General features: G+C 37.6%; 3 protein-coding genes across 4 annotated transcripts; 2 read left to right on the forward strand and 1 right to left on the reverse strand.

Moving 5' to 3' along the window:
* Positions 1–1,950: 1,950 nt before the first annotated feature.
* LOC141832865 (dirigent protein 22-like) lies at positions 1,951–2,602 on the reverse strand. Its single transcript, XM_074720230.1, has one exon. The coding sequence runs from the start codon at positions 2,600–2,602 to the stop codon at positions 2,057–2,059; it is 546 nt and encodes a 181-aa protein (XP_074576331.1). The 3' UTR covers positions 1,951–2,056.
* Positions 2,603–6,167: 3,565 nt separating this feature from the next.
* Positions 6,168–8,654, forward strand: LOC141833500 (uncharacterized). Its single transcript, XM_074720963.1, has 2 exons — positions 6,168–6,322; positions 6,653–8,654. The coding sequence occupies exon 2, from the start codon at positions 6,889–6,891 to the stop codon at positions 8,425–8,427; it is 1,539 nt and encodes a 512-aa protein (XP_074577064.1). The 5' UTR covers positions 6,168–6,322; positions 6,653–6,888; the 3' UTR covers positions 8,428–8,654.
* Positions 8,655–14,010: 5,356 nt separating this feature from the next.
* Positions 14,011–15,197, forward strand: LOC141833416 (transcription factor MYB59-like). 2 transcript variants are annotated; one of them, XM_074720847.1, is made up of 3 exons: positions 14,011–14,237; positions 14,358–14,487; positions 14,624–15,197. In XM_074720847.1, exons 1-3 carry the CDS (start codon positions 14,132–14,134, stop codon positions 15,015–15,017), a joined length of 630 nt encoding a protein of 209 aa, XP_074576948.1. In that variant the 5' UTR covers positions 14,011–14,131; the 3' UTR covers positions 15,018–15,197. The 2 variants fall into 2 exon arrangements, 1 of the variants encoding a protein (XP_074576948.1); XR_012602204.1 differs by lacking the exon at positions 14,624–15,197 and having other exon boundaries at positions 14,011–14,260; positions 14,358–14,443.
* The last annotated feature ends 805 nt before the right edge of the window (positions 15,198–16,002 follow it).

The following is a 16,002-nucleotide window of genomic DNA, read 5'->3' on the forward strand; positions in this document are numbered from 1 at the left end:
CGGTTAGACCTAGAGATGACGACGACTTCTCTTCGTTTGGCGAATTCTTGAGTCTTTCTCTAAATTCTCTCTGTGCAAATGAGCCTCTAAGATAATTGCTATCCTGTCTAGCGTCGTCCTTCCCTGGTTCGCCCACTGGGTAAATCCAAAAATGCAAATGACTCCTCACCCGACAACCAATATCTAAATTTTTCATCCCACTAGAGGAAAATACCCTACAGTGCATTGTAGCTAGGATTCCAACCGTGGGTCTTAGATATCCTGCTATGCTTTTTGCCACTACACCATCCCGAGAGGGCGATGACACCATAAATATTATTCTTAGCATTAGTGAGATATTGGTACGGAATCAAATTCATGAATGTCCAACTTGAGATTGTCAATTTGCCATGTCATTGGAAATGATTACTCTTGCTGCAGCAAAAGGTGGAATCCACCATCCTAGTGGCTCCACATGCATGGTCGACCTCACAATCACTATAGGGAGGGCATTGTCTTAGCTTCGTCGAGATTCAACCCTTGCTCATTGTAGCAAGTCTGCCCCGTAGTAATCAACTTAACCATACCCCGGGGTGAAAATGATTATGTTACATATGATGTGTCTCTTAGTAATTTTATGATTGATTGATATCTCATAATAATTTGTGATTAAAAGAGACATGTGGGAATTGGGCCAACCCTGATATAGCTAGGTCGGGCCGAAAAGAAAAAGGAAATCATTAGGCTCGATACTTGAGCTTCGAGCATAATAGGGTTCGGAAAACATAATATGATTAGCACTCGGTCCTGGGTAATCGGTCTTGGAATTGAAATTCAAACTCAGAACTAGAAGGTGCTCCGGAGTTGACCTTGGAGTCGAATAATGCTTAGCATCATAGATTGGGGCTCAGGAAAGAACGTCATAGTTTTGGTTTGATGATATCTTGTTCGGGGAGAAAACAACAGGCAATAAAAAGAGCCAATGATGACGAGCGTTATCAGTCGTTAATAAGCATTATCGAATTAATAAGGGAATCATGGGGCTATTACTAAATGAACGGATAATAATGATGGTCGACGGTCGTTAGCAAAAGGAAATCATAATGCCCTAATGAGAGAGTACTTGATAGAAACTATAAAATGGAATAGGTAACCGAGAGGAGAGGAACGACAATTAGTTATTTCTAATGAATATTCTCATTCATTCTATTGCATTTATATTTTTTTTTCTTAAATCTCTCTTGAGTATTGGAGGAGTAATGCCAAGATAAAATTGATGTCCTCTATGTTAACTTTAAATAAAAATTTATTTTATTAAGATATAGAAATCACGAGGAATGTTTGGCCACAAACATCTAAGGAGTACTCGGTATAGACATCCAAATTCCACTGCATCAAAATTTATGAATGTCCAACTTGAAATTGTCATGTCGTTGGAAATGATTACTCCACTAGATATATTACATGTGATGAGTCTCTTAGTAATTTTATACTCTTCTACAAAAGGTGAAATCCGCCATCTTAGCGACCCCACACGATCTACCCCACGACCATTTGTTAGTAATTTTATGCTCGATTGCTAGTATTGTCAAGGGTTAACCTTATTATTTTCAACATTTAAATTTTATGGCTCTAAAGCATGATGAAAAGCACCATGTCTTAAAGTCTCCAAATGTGCAAAATATTTCAGAGAAGCTTAACTTAATTATCTCCTTGATCTTGACCTAAGAAAAAGAAGCAGAAAACTTATCTCGATCTTGTGTTCAAAAATCATGTACGAGCTACGAAAAACTCACGGTTAATAGATTCTTTTGTAAAACTTAATTAGCAACTAAATTGTTGTATATGATCCACTCTTCAAGTTTTCATTCAATCGCGGTCTTTAATTTGCTCAAACGAAAAGATAAAACAGAACTAATTAATCACTCACCAATCTTTTTGATCACCCAAAACAATAATCATGATCTTTTATAATACAAATTAGCTTATTAGGATGAATGTATCTCTATACATAAAATCAAGGATTATGAAATAATTATAAATGAGTAGAAAAGAATAAATTGTATAAATGTCGATCTCAACGGAAGGTGATATAAGCGTCGAGTTGTCCGGTGAGGGTCGTGTTGGTAGCACAGACTTCCGTGGTCAAGAGGTAGCCTCTAGCTAGCCGGAACCGTCCGGTGCCGCCGGTGATCGCCCGTTCGAACACGGTCCCGAGCCGGGCGACCGGGAACAGCCCCTGCAGGGCTAGGGAGCTGCCGTTGTACTTGCCGGCGGTGAACACCAGCTGAAAATTGGTGAGGCCGGAGTTCTCGGCCAAGCTCGAGCCCACTCCCATGCCCTGGTTCCGGCCGACGATGGCCGAGTCGGGCTCGACCCCCGCTCGGAGGAGATTATCGTAGACGATGACGTTGCCGAAGCCGGCGCCGGAGGTGGAGCTCCGGCGCTCGACGGCGTAGACGACGGTGGCGTCGGGGCCAGACCCGAGGATCCTCTCGTGGTTGTAGAAGCGCAGGTGCATGTAGCCGTTGGGGTTACGGGAGGAGGCAGCTGCAGCTGCGGCGGAGAAGAGCTCCAAGAAGAGGAGGAAGAAGAAGCAAGAAGGAACTGAGGTAGCTGCCATTAATTTATGGATGCTGGTGCAAAGCTTGTGAATGGAAAGTGAGGCTGTGTTTGGATATTGGCAGAGGTGCACGCATGGCTTTATATACAGGGAGCAGGTGAAGGGTCGTCTCTTGTTAATCGTCTGGTATTGTAGCCCGACGCGTCGTGGATATATTGAATTGAATAATCGAATTGAATCAGTCTTTGATTCATTTAATTGATTTGGTCAAAAGAGAGGCCACTGATTAAGATCTTTTGGACGATCACTGAACTTGGAATTGTCTATGATACGCTATAGCAGGTCAGGTCAGATACGGTACTGATACATGTTGGCCAGCGTAACCCTCTAAAGCGAATACAAACGTACGGTCGATCCATTTACCTGATGCGCTATGTCCGACGTCACCGATGACGTGAGCATAGGTTATTTGGCATGGGCCTGAGCTCAGTTGATTAAGGCCCATATCCGTTTGGGCCCGGTTCCGCAAGGATAAAAAATATCGGAAAAGATATAAAATTAAATGAAAATCTTTATAAAAAATTGAAAAAAATAAAAATAGGAAAATTCAAATATATATGTCACGTTATATGTCCCTTAAATATATACACCTCAAATGTACTCATCTTATCATGCCTTTAATGCTTCAAGTCATCGTTCTCCCATCTTCACAAACCTTGAGTCATTGAGTATCAACCAACTTTAACTGCATCAAATCATCTATATCATAAATCTTACATGACTCAAATACGTCCCCAGGGCAATGGTGCAACAGTAAGACATCCGGATTGTGACCCAAGAACCCGCGGTTCGATCCCCAACTACGGCGTATTTGTAAGAATTTTCTTCCAAATGGGGAACGCAATCAAAGGATGTTGGACATCTTGATTGACCGCCGTATGCGCTTTCCGATTTACCCTGGTGGTCGGTGAGAAACTTTCGTGGGACCGGACCGGCCACCCCTAAAGATTGAGTCTATGAGACTGACTGTAATTTATCATTTTTACATGACTCAAATACACATCAAATACTGATATAATTCTAATTTAAATTCTTTGTTGAATATCAAAATTTTTAATCGGTTTTGACCATCAAAATGGTCAATTTCACCAATAAAAATCAACTAACTTTTATAATCTTTCAGTGTCAATGTTAAAGTTATAAATTATATATGCAAGGGCGGAACTAAGCATGTTTCTATCCAGGCTTTAGTCCAGGGGCCCAATGGGCTTAAAGAAGTACCATTTAAATTTACTGTAGAAAAAATAAAAAATAGATATGAGAGAGGAAGATAGTTTGGAGACTTTCAATTAGATCGGGATTAGTCCATAGACTTAGGGGTGAGCAACAATTCGGTTAAACCGAATAAACCGACCGAACCGACCGAATTAAAAAATTCGGTTCGGTTATTTCGGAAATTCGGTTATTTTTTCTATAAAAATCGGTTAATTCGGTTAATTCGGTTCGGTTTCGGTTTTAAAGTTTCTTATTCGGTTAAACCGAATAAACCGAATTATTCACATTTTAAAAAATAATTTATAAATTTTAAATAACTAAATTTATAAATCCCTAATTAATTAATAAAATTTTTATAATATTTAAAAAATTCGGTTAATTCGGTTAATTCGGTTAAAAACCGAATTAACCGATAAAATATCGGTTCGGTTTATTCGGTTTTTATTGGAAAATTCGGTCGGTTCGGTTGGTTTGAAAAAATTCGGTTTATTCGGTTTTCGGTTTATTCGGTTCGGTTCGGTTCGATTTTAACCGAATGCTCAGCCCTACATAGACTATAAATTTTCTGGCTCCGCCATCATATATACCTGTATCACATGATTAATCTTATCATCTCATTTAGTCTTATAATCAGTACAGACTTTCCATGCGTCTTGATGCTAGTTCACATTGACCATGGATAATTTGGTATTATACATGATAATTCTTTGGCTAATTAGTATTTATTTCTACACTTTTGTTATAAATAATCTACCTATGAAAGAGAGCATTCATATAATTCTTTCGTATCGTGTGTTTTATACGGATTTCAGATATTTGAAGGTGTTATTGTATGTTTGTAATAATTTTTCAATATAGTAATTTTTAGTTATTTTATTTTAATAAATCCATTGGCCATTGATATGTTTAACTTAGTTAGTTTGATGATCATTTCGACTAGTTCTAATATCTATATTATAAAATGAAAAAGGATGAATGAAATTTTTTTTCTACTACATTAAACCGACATCTTGGATGCTCGATACACTGAATGAAAAGAAAATTAATTAATGAATGCATGATATTCTCGAAATAAAATCAATCATGCACTATTAAACAGAGAGAGGTCAGAGAGTAATTAATGTATGATTAATGCATTGAGCAAAATGATGAGGGCAGTCAACAGTGAAATAGACAGACATGTGATATAAATCTGACCCAACTAATTAATGTATGTAGAACTAGATACTAAAGTACGTTTACAAAGTGGTAAATAGGAAGACATATGTTATGAGGTTTTGGATTTGAGTTCTTTTTAGTAATTTGTAACTGTTATTGAAATATTATTTTGGCAGTAGGTTATTATTAACATAGTACCGTGCAGAGTTTATCCAATATAATTTAGCCTCCGGGGCATAGTTGAGTTGGTTACGACAGAGCAGACTTGCAAAATCTCGAATCTCGACGAAGCCGAGCAATACCCTTCTCCGTTGCGACCAATTGCAGTTTCTCGATTTACTTTCTCATAGATGGTCGTAAGGACCGTTGGGGTGGCAGTTTCTCAACAGGGTGGCAGTCGATCACTATAAAACCGTGTGGGACCGCTGGGGTGGCAATTTACCCAATACAGTTTAGTGAGACCGTGTGGGGCCCTGGAGTGGCTCGACCGTGTTTCTCGCAGTTTCTCGATTTACCTCCTCACATGGTGGTGAGACCTGACCGTGTGGGACTGCTGGGGTGACAGCAGTTTCTATCTTTTTATAACAAATGATTGTGGGACCGACCGTGTGAGACTGCTGGGAACGACTAGATAGATATAAACCAGAATATTTTAATTTAGGGAAAAAATCCCTTATTATCATTGTGCCAAAAGAAAGTTTTTATATTTCCATTCTAGAATATTTTAATTTTAATATTATTATAGCAATTACAACTTATTATAATTAGTAATTTAATCAAAATTACTAATTTAATTTAAATTATACATAGTTGCTATAATAAGTTTAACAAATTTAAAATGATTACAATGAGAACTATAATAAAGTAAAATATGATAAAATACTATTTTAATATTTTAAAAAAAATAAGAGTTCTTGTAATGAAAATGATAATTTAAAATTTTATAATTTGAGAAATAGTTAAATAGTTATAGCTATCCATATTTTTTGTGTTTAACAATTCCTTAAACATACGGAAAATCAAAAACGCGTTCCTTCCTTTTTTTTTCACATAAAACCCCTCGTATTTCCTTTTTCTCCGTTCAAAATTGCCGACTTGTGGTCGAGAGGCTCATCCGGTGGAGGGATGATCTCAGGAACAGTTGGCTATAAGAAGGGCGGGGTGGTCGCCTCACGGCCCGATCCGCCTCCGCCGCCCTTGCGGTCGTTGCCCTCTTTTCTAGCTTTCCGAATCGGTTGGCGTCTCCAACGGAAGGCGGAAATCGAGAGCAATGGTGGACTTGAGGCTTACGAGGGGCTTCATCTTCTTCGAATTGGAACCCTAGCAATCTTGTTTTCGACCCAGAAGGTGATCTTGGAACGATGCCTGATAAAAAAAATTTCTTCCCTTTTCTTTCTTTTCTTGTCCTGGGACAATAAAATTGTTTCTTAATCTCATAACTTGTGTGGGTTGTTCTCATGGATGTTGTGCGGTTGTAGTCTTTTTTGGATATACTGTTGCATCTGCTCATGTTTCTGGCGCTTACTCGTTTGGCGATTGCTGTAGATCTGAAATTGATTTCCAAAACTTTTTTATTATATACATACTTAGATTTTCATACTAGCCTTTGAGCTTTTCAGCATTTCGTTCTTTTTCTAACATTTTTGTTAGAAAACTGTGTGTTTTTGCCTTATGCAGGTGATGTTGAACTGGGGTTGGGGTTCTTTGCATTATCTCGGTGACATCGGTGTGTTGGTGGTGTAATATATGGAATGGATCTGTAGATGTCTTCTGTGGGATGCATTCATTGACTGCGGAGGAACTGGAAACCCACCCATCAGGTAACAGGAAGAGGAGGACTGGAGGAGGAGGAGGAGGTTATTGTAGAACTTAATAAATAAGAAGGAAGAAAAGAAAAAGGGAAAAAGGAAGAGATGGGAGAAGATCTTCTCACCGCTTTATCCATTGAGAACCATCACCCCTCCACTCTCTTGTCGATGGACCCGTCTGGTGGTCTGTTGTCCTCTTTGTCCTATGATGATTCTGATCGTGAGCTCTTGATCCAACGCCATCAGAATATGGTTTCTGGTGCTCCTGACATTAATCTTCCCCTTTCTGCAGAGCGATCTCCTATTCAGCAATCTTGGAACTCAGACTCTAGTGACATCTTTGATGGTGGCCTTGGGTCGCAGATTTTTGATACAGAAACACCTATCAACATCCCCAAGGTCACTAGTGCCCGCAAGTGCACCAAGAGAGGGGACAATATCTGGGGTGCTTGGTTTTTCTTTAGCTTCTATTTCAAGCCTGTGTTTTTGGAGAAATCCAAGGGCAAGGTCACTTGGGATGCCAAGGGGGTAAATGGCTTTGATAAGTCTGATGTTCGCCATGATGTATTCCTGGTTCAGCATGACATGGAGAACATGTATATGTGGGCATTCAAAGAGAGGCCAGAGAATGCACTTGGGAAGATGCAACTGCGGAGCTATATGAATGGGCATTCCCGTCTTGGTGAACCTCAATTCCCATTTAGTGTTGATAGGGGCTTTGTTCGATCACATAGGATGCAGCGCAAGCATTATCGGGGACTGTCAAACCCTCAATGTGTCCATGGAATTGAGGTTGTTTCTTCACCCAATTTGATGGTTATTTGTGAACTGGACAGAAAGAAGTGGATGGAACTCACAGGCAAAGAATTTAATTTCTCAATCCCACCTGAGGCCAGTGATTTTGAGGAATGGAGGAATTTGCAGACCAATGAATTTAAGCTTGAGAAACCTCTTCCTCAGTCAAAGATCTCTTTGCTTCCCCATCCTAAGAAGTTGCTGAATGGATCAAATTTGAATTTGTCTTCCCAGATCAATCATTCTAATTGTGATGTTGTAGACCTTTCACCTGTTTGCCGTAAGCGTAGGACAGATATATTCCCCCATGTAATGGAGGAGGATGTGTGTTTTCCTACAAACTCACATACTGAGAAGGGTCACAATATGGATATGCACCTGATTGAGCCTTCGTGGTTGAATGAATTTACTGGTGTGATGAGGCTTGCTCATGGCCCTGTAACTGCTGCAAAGACGATATATGAAGATGATGAGGGATATTTGATAATGGTGAGTTTGTCATTTGCTGATCAACACAGTGTGAAGCTTTCTTGGAGGAACAATCTCATGCATGGTATATTGAAGATAATCTGCGTCAGTACAGCCAGAATGCCATATATAAAAAGGCTTGACCGGACTTTCAAACTGTCTGACCCTTCCTTAGAGCATTGCCCTCCCGGGGAATTTGTAAGGGAAATAACATTGCCAACACGTATTCCTGAAGATGCAAAGCTGGAAGCATACTACGATGAGGCTAGTGCTTTGCTTGAGATTATGGTTCCAAAGCATCCAGTTGGACCTGAAGAACATGAAGTCCATGTTTGTATGCGCCCCCCTCACCTTGGGCCTAGTGATCTTATTTTGACTTGAATAGTAGCAATAGGTGTTTGATTGTGGCAGATTTCCTTTATTTGATAATTTCTGTAGTGAAAATTTTCTTCTTGTTTTTCACTTCTTAGGTGTATAATGTGCTTATTGTTGCTTCTTCATTCAAGTTGTCTAGTAGTGGAAACTCACTCAAGCTTAAAACTAAGATTGAGATTCAAATATGTAGTTATGAACTGGACATAAATTTTAATATTCTCTTTATGCTATTCCATTTTCCCATCTTGGAGTTTCTATTTTGGTCTAAATAAAATAGTTAACAAAGGGAATCTCTGGGGTGTGGAAGCGTGTTGGTTTTCTTTCTGAAATTTTATGCACCCTACCTATTAAAATGTATGCTATTCTGGCAGTTATGATTTTCGTGTTTGTTTATTATATTATCATCCTTTATCAGTTCTGATCATGTTAGTAGCTACCAGATAAACAAGATGTTTGTATATGAATGATTGTGAAATTCTTGAATGCCCAGATAAAATTAATAGTTTTTGTGTCGCTTCTCTGTAGATTTTTGTTGCTTGCTTTAAATTTGGTTATTTTACTTGTGCTGAGCAGCATCTGCACTTGTGACAAGCTCCTTCTGGACCATACATATGGTAGGGATTTGACAATAAACCTACAGATATTATTGAATCGAATGGCTTTGTAGGTCACATTCTCATGTTATCTACTTACTGTTGTCATTCTGTTTTGGGATGCCATTTTTGCAGTATTACCTGCATCATGAAACTGGTACTTCATGTAGTAACATACAGTGTCATTTCCATTGTAGTAAAATGTTTATTTCTATGGAATTCTAAATTTGTAGTTATTATTTTGGTTTGCCAAATTTGCAGGTCAGCTTGGAGTTCATGGCCACCCTGATTGTATGACCTAATGATAATAAGTTGTCTGCTTAGGTATACTGTTATGCTATCTTCTTGAGTTTCTTAATCTTCATATTTCTCATATCTTTTATGTATTTTTTGCACATTATCATCATCATTGTTTTAGAATGTGACTGTTTTGTATTGTGTTAAATGCTGAGAAATGAGGTTTAGCGGAACTATTTGTCACATAAACAACGGATTTAACTAGCACTTCTGTTGCTGCATGTTAAGGGTTTCTTGATGGGCACATACATTTTCGACGTATACCTCCTAATGGCAAACACCCACTTTGCACGTCTACACACCAATTGCTTGGACAATATACTGGGATTGAATTGACCACCTCAGGAATTAAGATTGAAGCTGTTTACAAACTGTCTTATACCAATGGCCTGACCTTGTGGCCTCATCAAATTGGGTTACGATCAATCCTCTAAACATCAGGTTGCTCCAAAAGTTACTCTTTTTTCTCATGCTTTCCTCTGCATGGAAGTTCTGCGCTATTGTAATTCCATAGGCAAGAGTTTCCCACACTTGAAATCAATAACTGCCAGAGGTTACCTGGCAGTACCAAAGGACAAATATCTTATCTACTATAACAACTACTGACACTTTGGAGGAATCAATCTACACCTGCAATATTATTATTGTGAAGTTGTCACTAGATAACTTCGTCTTTTTCCTGAACTAATAATCATCTGTCAGATGCTTAAAAAATATAATTAAAACCTAAGTCCTTCCATTCCTGGTTGGGCTAGAGATTTAGAGATATTATTATATATACATATATAATATTAATTGAGAGGGGATTTGACATGTGAAATGGATGAAACAGTATGATGTTAGCAAATAATGGATGTTTAATGAATTTTAATGGTTTGATAAATTTGTTTATTTTAATAAAGTAGATGGTAGAATAGTTAATTTGAAAATATCTAGATTTATTAAAATAACATAAAATACATGATAGATTTAACAGTTAACTCTATTTTGTAATTTGTTAACCTAAAATTTTAATTCAATTGACTTTTTTATTTGGAGGTAAACAAGTTAAGTGGAATGCAATTATAGCATTAAAACTCTTTTAAAATGATCTCGATATGGTTTAAAGCATGTTGAAGTGTGTTAGATGTGAGTATGGTGTGATATGAAAATTGTTCTATTCTAATTGAAGATGTAGCGATGTACATTAAATCTTGCTAAGTGGGTGCATTTGTGATCCATGTTTTTTTTTGAAAAATAATATATTGAAATTATGTACGACATCATATGTGTGGAAGTACCGAGTCCACATCTATCATGGAATATATTAAACTAACCAATGTATGCAATCAGTACAAATAAAGTTTACGCCTATCACCTGTTAATTATCTTAATCATTCTAGGAACACTACATTTTCATATAATCATTGCATATGAATCTAAGCAATACATATAACACAGAAAGAATCAATGTTGTTATCATCATTAAGCTCTATGGACATAACTAGCATCATATAATAATTAACAATATACTACAAAACACATAATATGTAATAATGCATATTGACCAATTGCTGCAATCTATATACCTGAAAAATAGCATGCTCTATGCAATACATTAGGTAAAACTAGTTCAATCAACATGACTTGTATTTTAACTTCTAGAGATAGTTTAGCTACCACAACTTTATGCATTCACAAGTAAACGCAATGTGGTCTCTCATTACAAAAAAAATTTATGCTACTACACAAGTGGTCTATGTGAAACTTTTTTTAAAAATGATGATAGCACCGCCTGTGCAACATGCAAAGGTCTACGTGGGTTCATATTATGTTTCTATCAACAAAAATCTATTTAAATTAATTATATTGGCACAATTTAGTATCAAATTTTTACAAATCATCTCAGCTGACAACAATTATGCAGTTTATATTCTACTGCATAATTCATGAATATTTTAGAGGTCTTCAATAGGCAATAATAGTAGTGGAAGGTTATTAAATAGTTTGTACTGTTTGATGATCATAAACTGCATATGTGGAGCAAACAAGACACACTGGATGAATTCTTATAAGACATGAGACGTGTTTCTAAGAATCTGGGAAGGTCTGTTATGTACATATTTTTGTAACTGGACTCATGGAAGGCTATTATCCTTTTTCCAAAGTGCTTGATGGACTGAATTGATCACATTGCCTAAAAAGACCTGAGATGTGTTCTTTGGAGGTTGAAGAATCCTACTGTCGTCTTATTCTTCCTTGGAGGTTGAAGTGTCCTATTATAGTCTTATTTTTGTTGTTGGAATCATGAAAGACCATTTGTTATTTTGTCCGTCCAAAATAAATTGATAGATAAAAATTGCTTATATTTCCTAACTAGCTCCGTATTGTGTTTTTGTGATCTTATCGTCGGTGTCTTGAAGGGCCATTAAGTATTCCCCCTTAAGTAGTTTGATGGATCAAAATTGTTCATATTTTTAAAACAAACTGTGTAGTGTGTTGTTTGGAGTCTAGTGATACCTATTGTGGTTCATTTTTTGCTGTTGGAGTCTTAAAAAATCTATTCCGAGCAGCTTGAAGGACTAAAACTGCACATGTTTTACTAACAAGGTCTCTATTCTGTTTCTTAGAGGCTGGGGGTCCTATTGCAGTCTCACTTTTGTTTCTGGAGTTTAAAAAAAAAATAGTTCTGAGCAAAACATAAATCTGCTTCTTCTTTTTTCTTCCTTCTAAACTAACCTTGAAATGCATCCCTCAGAGCATGGAGAATCTTTACTATTGTATCATTTAGCTCAAACACAGGTAACTTTATGTTTTTCCAGTTATCTTTGCAGTATTGATATTTATTTATGTTGGTGTAGTCAAAATAGAAGACATTTGCTTGAGTGTTAGACATGCCAAACAGTCTGAATCCGAGAGGTGCTATTGTCAACATATTTGAGTGTTGGCCAATTCCTAGTCACCATTTTTAAGGGATTCACCAATCCACCCATGGTAAAGGCTTTGAGAGATCCCGGTTATGAGATGGCATAGTTCAGTTGTTGGTTGTGTACCTTCACACTAGAAAGAAGAAGACCCAATTGGGAGGGATTTAATTTGGTCATAATTGTCCATTTCAGATAAGGTCCTTGTCCAATGTTTTATGGCAATGGCAATCAATAATGCTCTGAAACAAATTGTCTTAAAATTTACAACAGGATATTGTAGACTATTCATTTTGACATAGATTTGTTATGGTAAGTTCTGTCACAGGGATGAGATACTTTGATCCTGCTGTAAATCGATCTATTTGTGATGGTGTTCTTGCCATTGTGCAGAGAATTTGACAACCTTCTCTCCAGATTCATAAATTGTGCTTCAGTTTTATCCAGTAAGTGAATCAGGGGAAAGATGCCTACTAATAAGATTAGCAATTGTACTAAGGGTTGCTCATAATCCTTTTGTCTACTGTAGATTCCTTTACATAAAACTTAAATGTGTTAATAAAATATCAAGAACTCATTGAAGTTGCTGTTAATATAACATATATCTTCGTGAATATGCAAATTAAAAGTTTCTCATTTGCATAATTTTTAATGTTTAAGATTTTAAACTAAATAATTTTTACAATATGATATTTAAAAGTAAGAGTATATCTGAACTCATGATGATCTTCGTGTACGAAGAAATTAGAGCCTTTTAAGATAATTATGTTTCTCACTTGATCTCTCTTTTTTGCCTAGCCTTTATGATGGAAAAAAGGTCTCTATAATGGGGAAAGATCTGTTCATTTACATATTTCATCTAAGGATCATTCTCATATTAGTATATGAATATGAGACCTATTTCATTCACTAATATAAATATAGTTATCAATGATAATTCAATAAGTATTTAATGCATAATAAAGTTAATAAATATGAGTTATTTAATAGAAAAATAAATACATAATAAGAAATAAAGAATTATTTCTAACCGTTTCTTCGTATTTCACTGGATTAAGGGAAAATCGTATCCTATCGGCTGTAACACTAATGGATTGAACGAAAATACAACACAACACAATATCAGAATGGTAATGCACTTCATGTATGAACAAAAAAAAAGTGAATATTTTAGCAGTGCATAATTTGCACTTTGAACTTAATTAGTTGATAGATAAGAAGATCATCTATTTTTAAAATTAATCAGATGAAATAATAAGTCTGAGAGGTGGGCTCGTGCATAAATTATATATGCTTAGATTCACTTAGTCAACTAGGATTATTTTAAAAAATGGTCCCGGGGAATCAATCAGTCAATCCTCCTGCTGGCATCCAATTGCTGGCGTGGAATCAAGTTAGCATGCTAGTGGACCGATAATTTGGAATGCTGACTGTGGAACAATCTATAGATAAATTTTTTTTATAGGATCGATCATTCAAGAATCGAACATACGAATTATTATCCTTGGGATATAGTTGAGTTGGTTACGATGTAACAGAGTTGCAGAAGAGGACAAGGATTCGAATTCTGGTGACGTCAGTTAATATCCTATTGCGTCGTCGATGATTTATTTCTTTATAGATGGTCGTAAGATCAATCGTGTGAAACCGTTAAAATGACGAATTCCATCTTATACGTAAGAATACATGAATTATAAAAAAAATCCAACATCATCGCTGTCACGTTCCCCATCAGACTGCTACCTCCTTTAAATAGCACTGCAGAGTGGCACGCCACATCAAACCATTCACGCACAAAGCTAGTGCGGTAGCACTGCTGCAGTCGTGTAGTCCTACATCAACAGCAGCGGCGGCGGCAGTAGGAGGGATCGAGATTGAGCTCCTCCTCGTAACAAGAACATAGACAATTCGCCAAAGATGGTTATGCGAAAGGGCCCGTGGACCGAGCAAGAAGACCTTCAACTGGTACGCTTTGTGGACTTATTCGGTGACCGTCGTTGGGATTTCATAGCCAAAGTCTCAGGTTTGAGGGGGGATTAAGGCTAGGTGGGTTATCCAGTACTGGCGTCGCTGCCTCAGCCATGCTCCATGCTAATTAACCTCTTTTCCGCCGTCTCTCTTCTCTCCGTTGACTTTGTTGTAGGTCTGAATCGGACCGGGAAGAGCTGCCGGCTCCGCTGGGTCAACTACCTCCACCCCGACCTCAAGCACGGCCGCATCACCCCCCAGGAAGAGCGCCTCATTCTCGAACTCCACTCGCGCTGGGGAAACAGGCACGTAACCCTTTTAACATTTACGTTTGGAGAAAGAAATCTATCTTGAGAATCGATCGTCGAAATTTAGGATTAGATGATATTCGATCGATCGTTGTCGCGGTGAAAGTGACATTGTTCCATGAACGTGCTCCAGGTGGGCTAGGATTGCCCGGAGGCTGCCGGGTCGCACCGACAACGAGATAAAGAACTACTGGAGAACGCACACGAGGAAGAAGAAGAAGGCGGCCCAGGAACGGAGCCGGAAGGCGGTGGCATCGTCCGCGGACCACTCTGGCAGCAGTCTCAGCGAAGCCGCGTCGCCGGAAGTTGAAGCTGTTCGTGAACTCGACGGCGGCGTAACTGCATGGTTCGAGGAGACTAACGACGGCTGGTACGCGGATCAACTCTGCGGTACTAGTATTTCTCTTCCTGACGTCGCCATGAGCTTTGACGAGGAATTCGAGACATCAATGCCTTCTCCTGCGTGGGAGGATGGCCCTTACTCTTTGTGGAAGATCGACGATGACGACTCGAAAGCATTTGTATAGATCGCCGCCAAATACGAGCTCGATCGTGGCAAGTTACTCAAACCTTGTGTAAAATTGTTGGTCTTGCTTAATTGTGTGATGCGACTTAGAGTTCATGTTGCTGTGATTCTTGCGAAGAAGAAGAAGAAGAATAAACTGTACTTGTTTTGTGTTGTATATTTCAGAATGTTTTCCCTTTAATTTCAGTGTTTCATGTGCCATAAATAGCATGAGTTGTGAGATCGCATGGAATGCATGGCAAAAGCATATATTCCTACTGTCAAAAAAAAAAAAAAAAAAAAAAAATCTGTAGTGGTGTCTAATTAATTGAATGGCCTGTTCTTATCCATGCTGGAAGAGAAAGCATTTGCACAGCATCAAATCAGAATACTTTGAAATGATGGCAAGGAATGCATTTATACTTACTTTCCTGAATTTCCTAGTGAAAAAGAATGCACAAAAGGTTCAATCTGTGAACTACATATGGCTCTTTTTAAAGGCAGAATATCAAGACTTCAATCAATGGAATATTGATAATGATCAGAGTATAGTGCCCATCTCTGTAGCTTGCATAAGTTGACTATTTATTTTTCTTTTAAAAAGCAAGGGATTATATTTATTGGCTATGATCCATTTGTCACACAGACAGTGGATGAAAAATCTCAATATATACAAACAGGATGAATATGGAAAATCTAGTATCAGAGAAGATTAGATTAGGAATCGAGTGGTTACTTTGAGTTGCAAGTTGCTACAGTGATAATATAAATTAGTCCGCTGGCAATTGGTAGAAGGTGATAAGAGGTAGCACTCTTCTTTTTCATTTTTTTTCTTTCTTTTTTCTTTTTTCTTTACTTTTTGTGGTGATCTCTACTGTTGATTGTTCTATTCTGATGTTAACTCTGTTCTCCTTTTCGATCTCCTAAATTAAATATTCAGATATTGCTCCACCACATTTTGTGGTGATGCACTCTCTCAGTAAAGAAATTACAATGACCTTTTATTG

Source organism: Curcuma longa, chromosome 8, assembly GCF_044706935.1.
Source record: "Curcuma longa cultivar G26 ecotype Majalengka, Jawa Barat chromosome 8, ITB_CL_G26_1.1, whole genome shotgun sequence".
NCBI classification, from domain to species: domain Eukaryota; kingdom Viridiplantae; phylum Streptophyta; class Magnoliopsida; order Zingiberales; family Zingiberaceae; genus Curcuma; species Curcuma longa.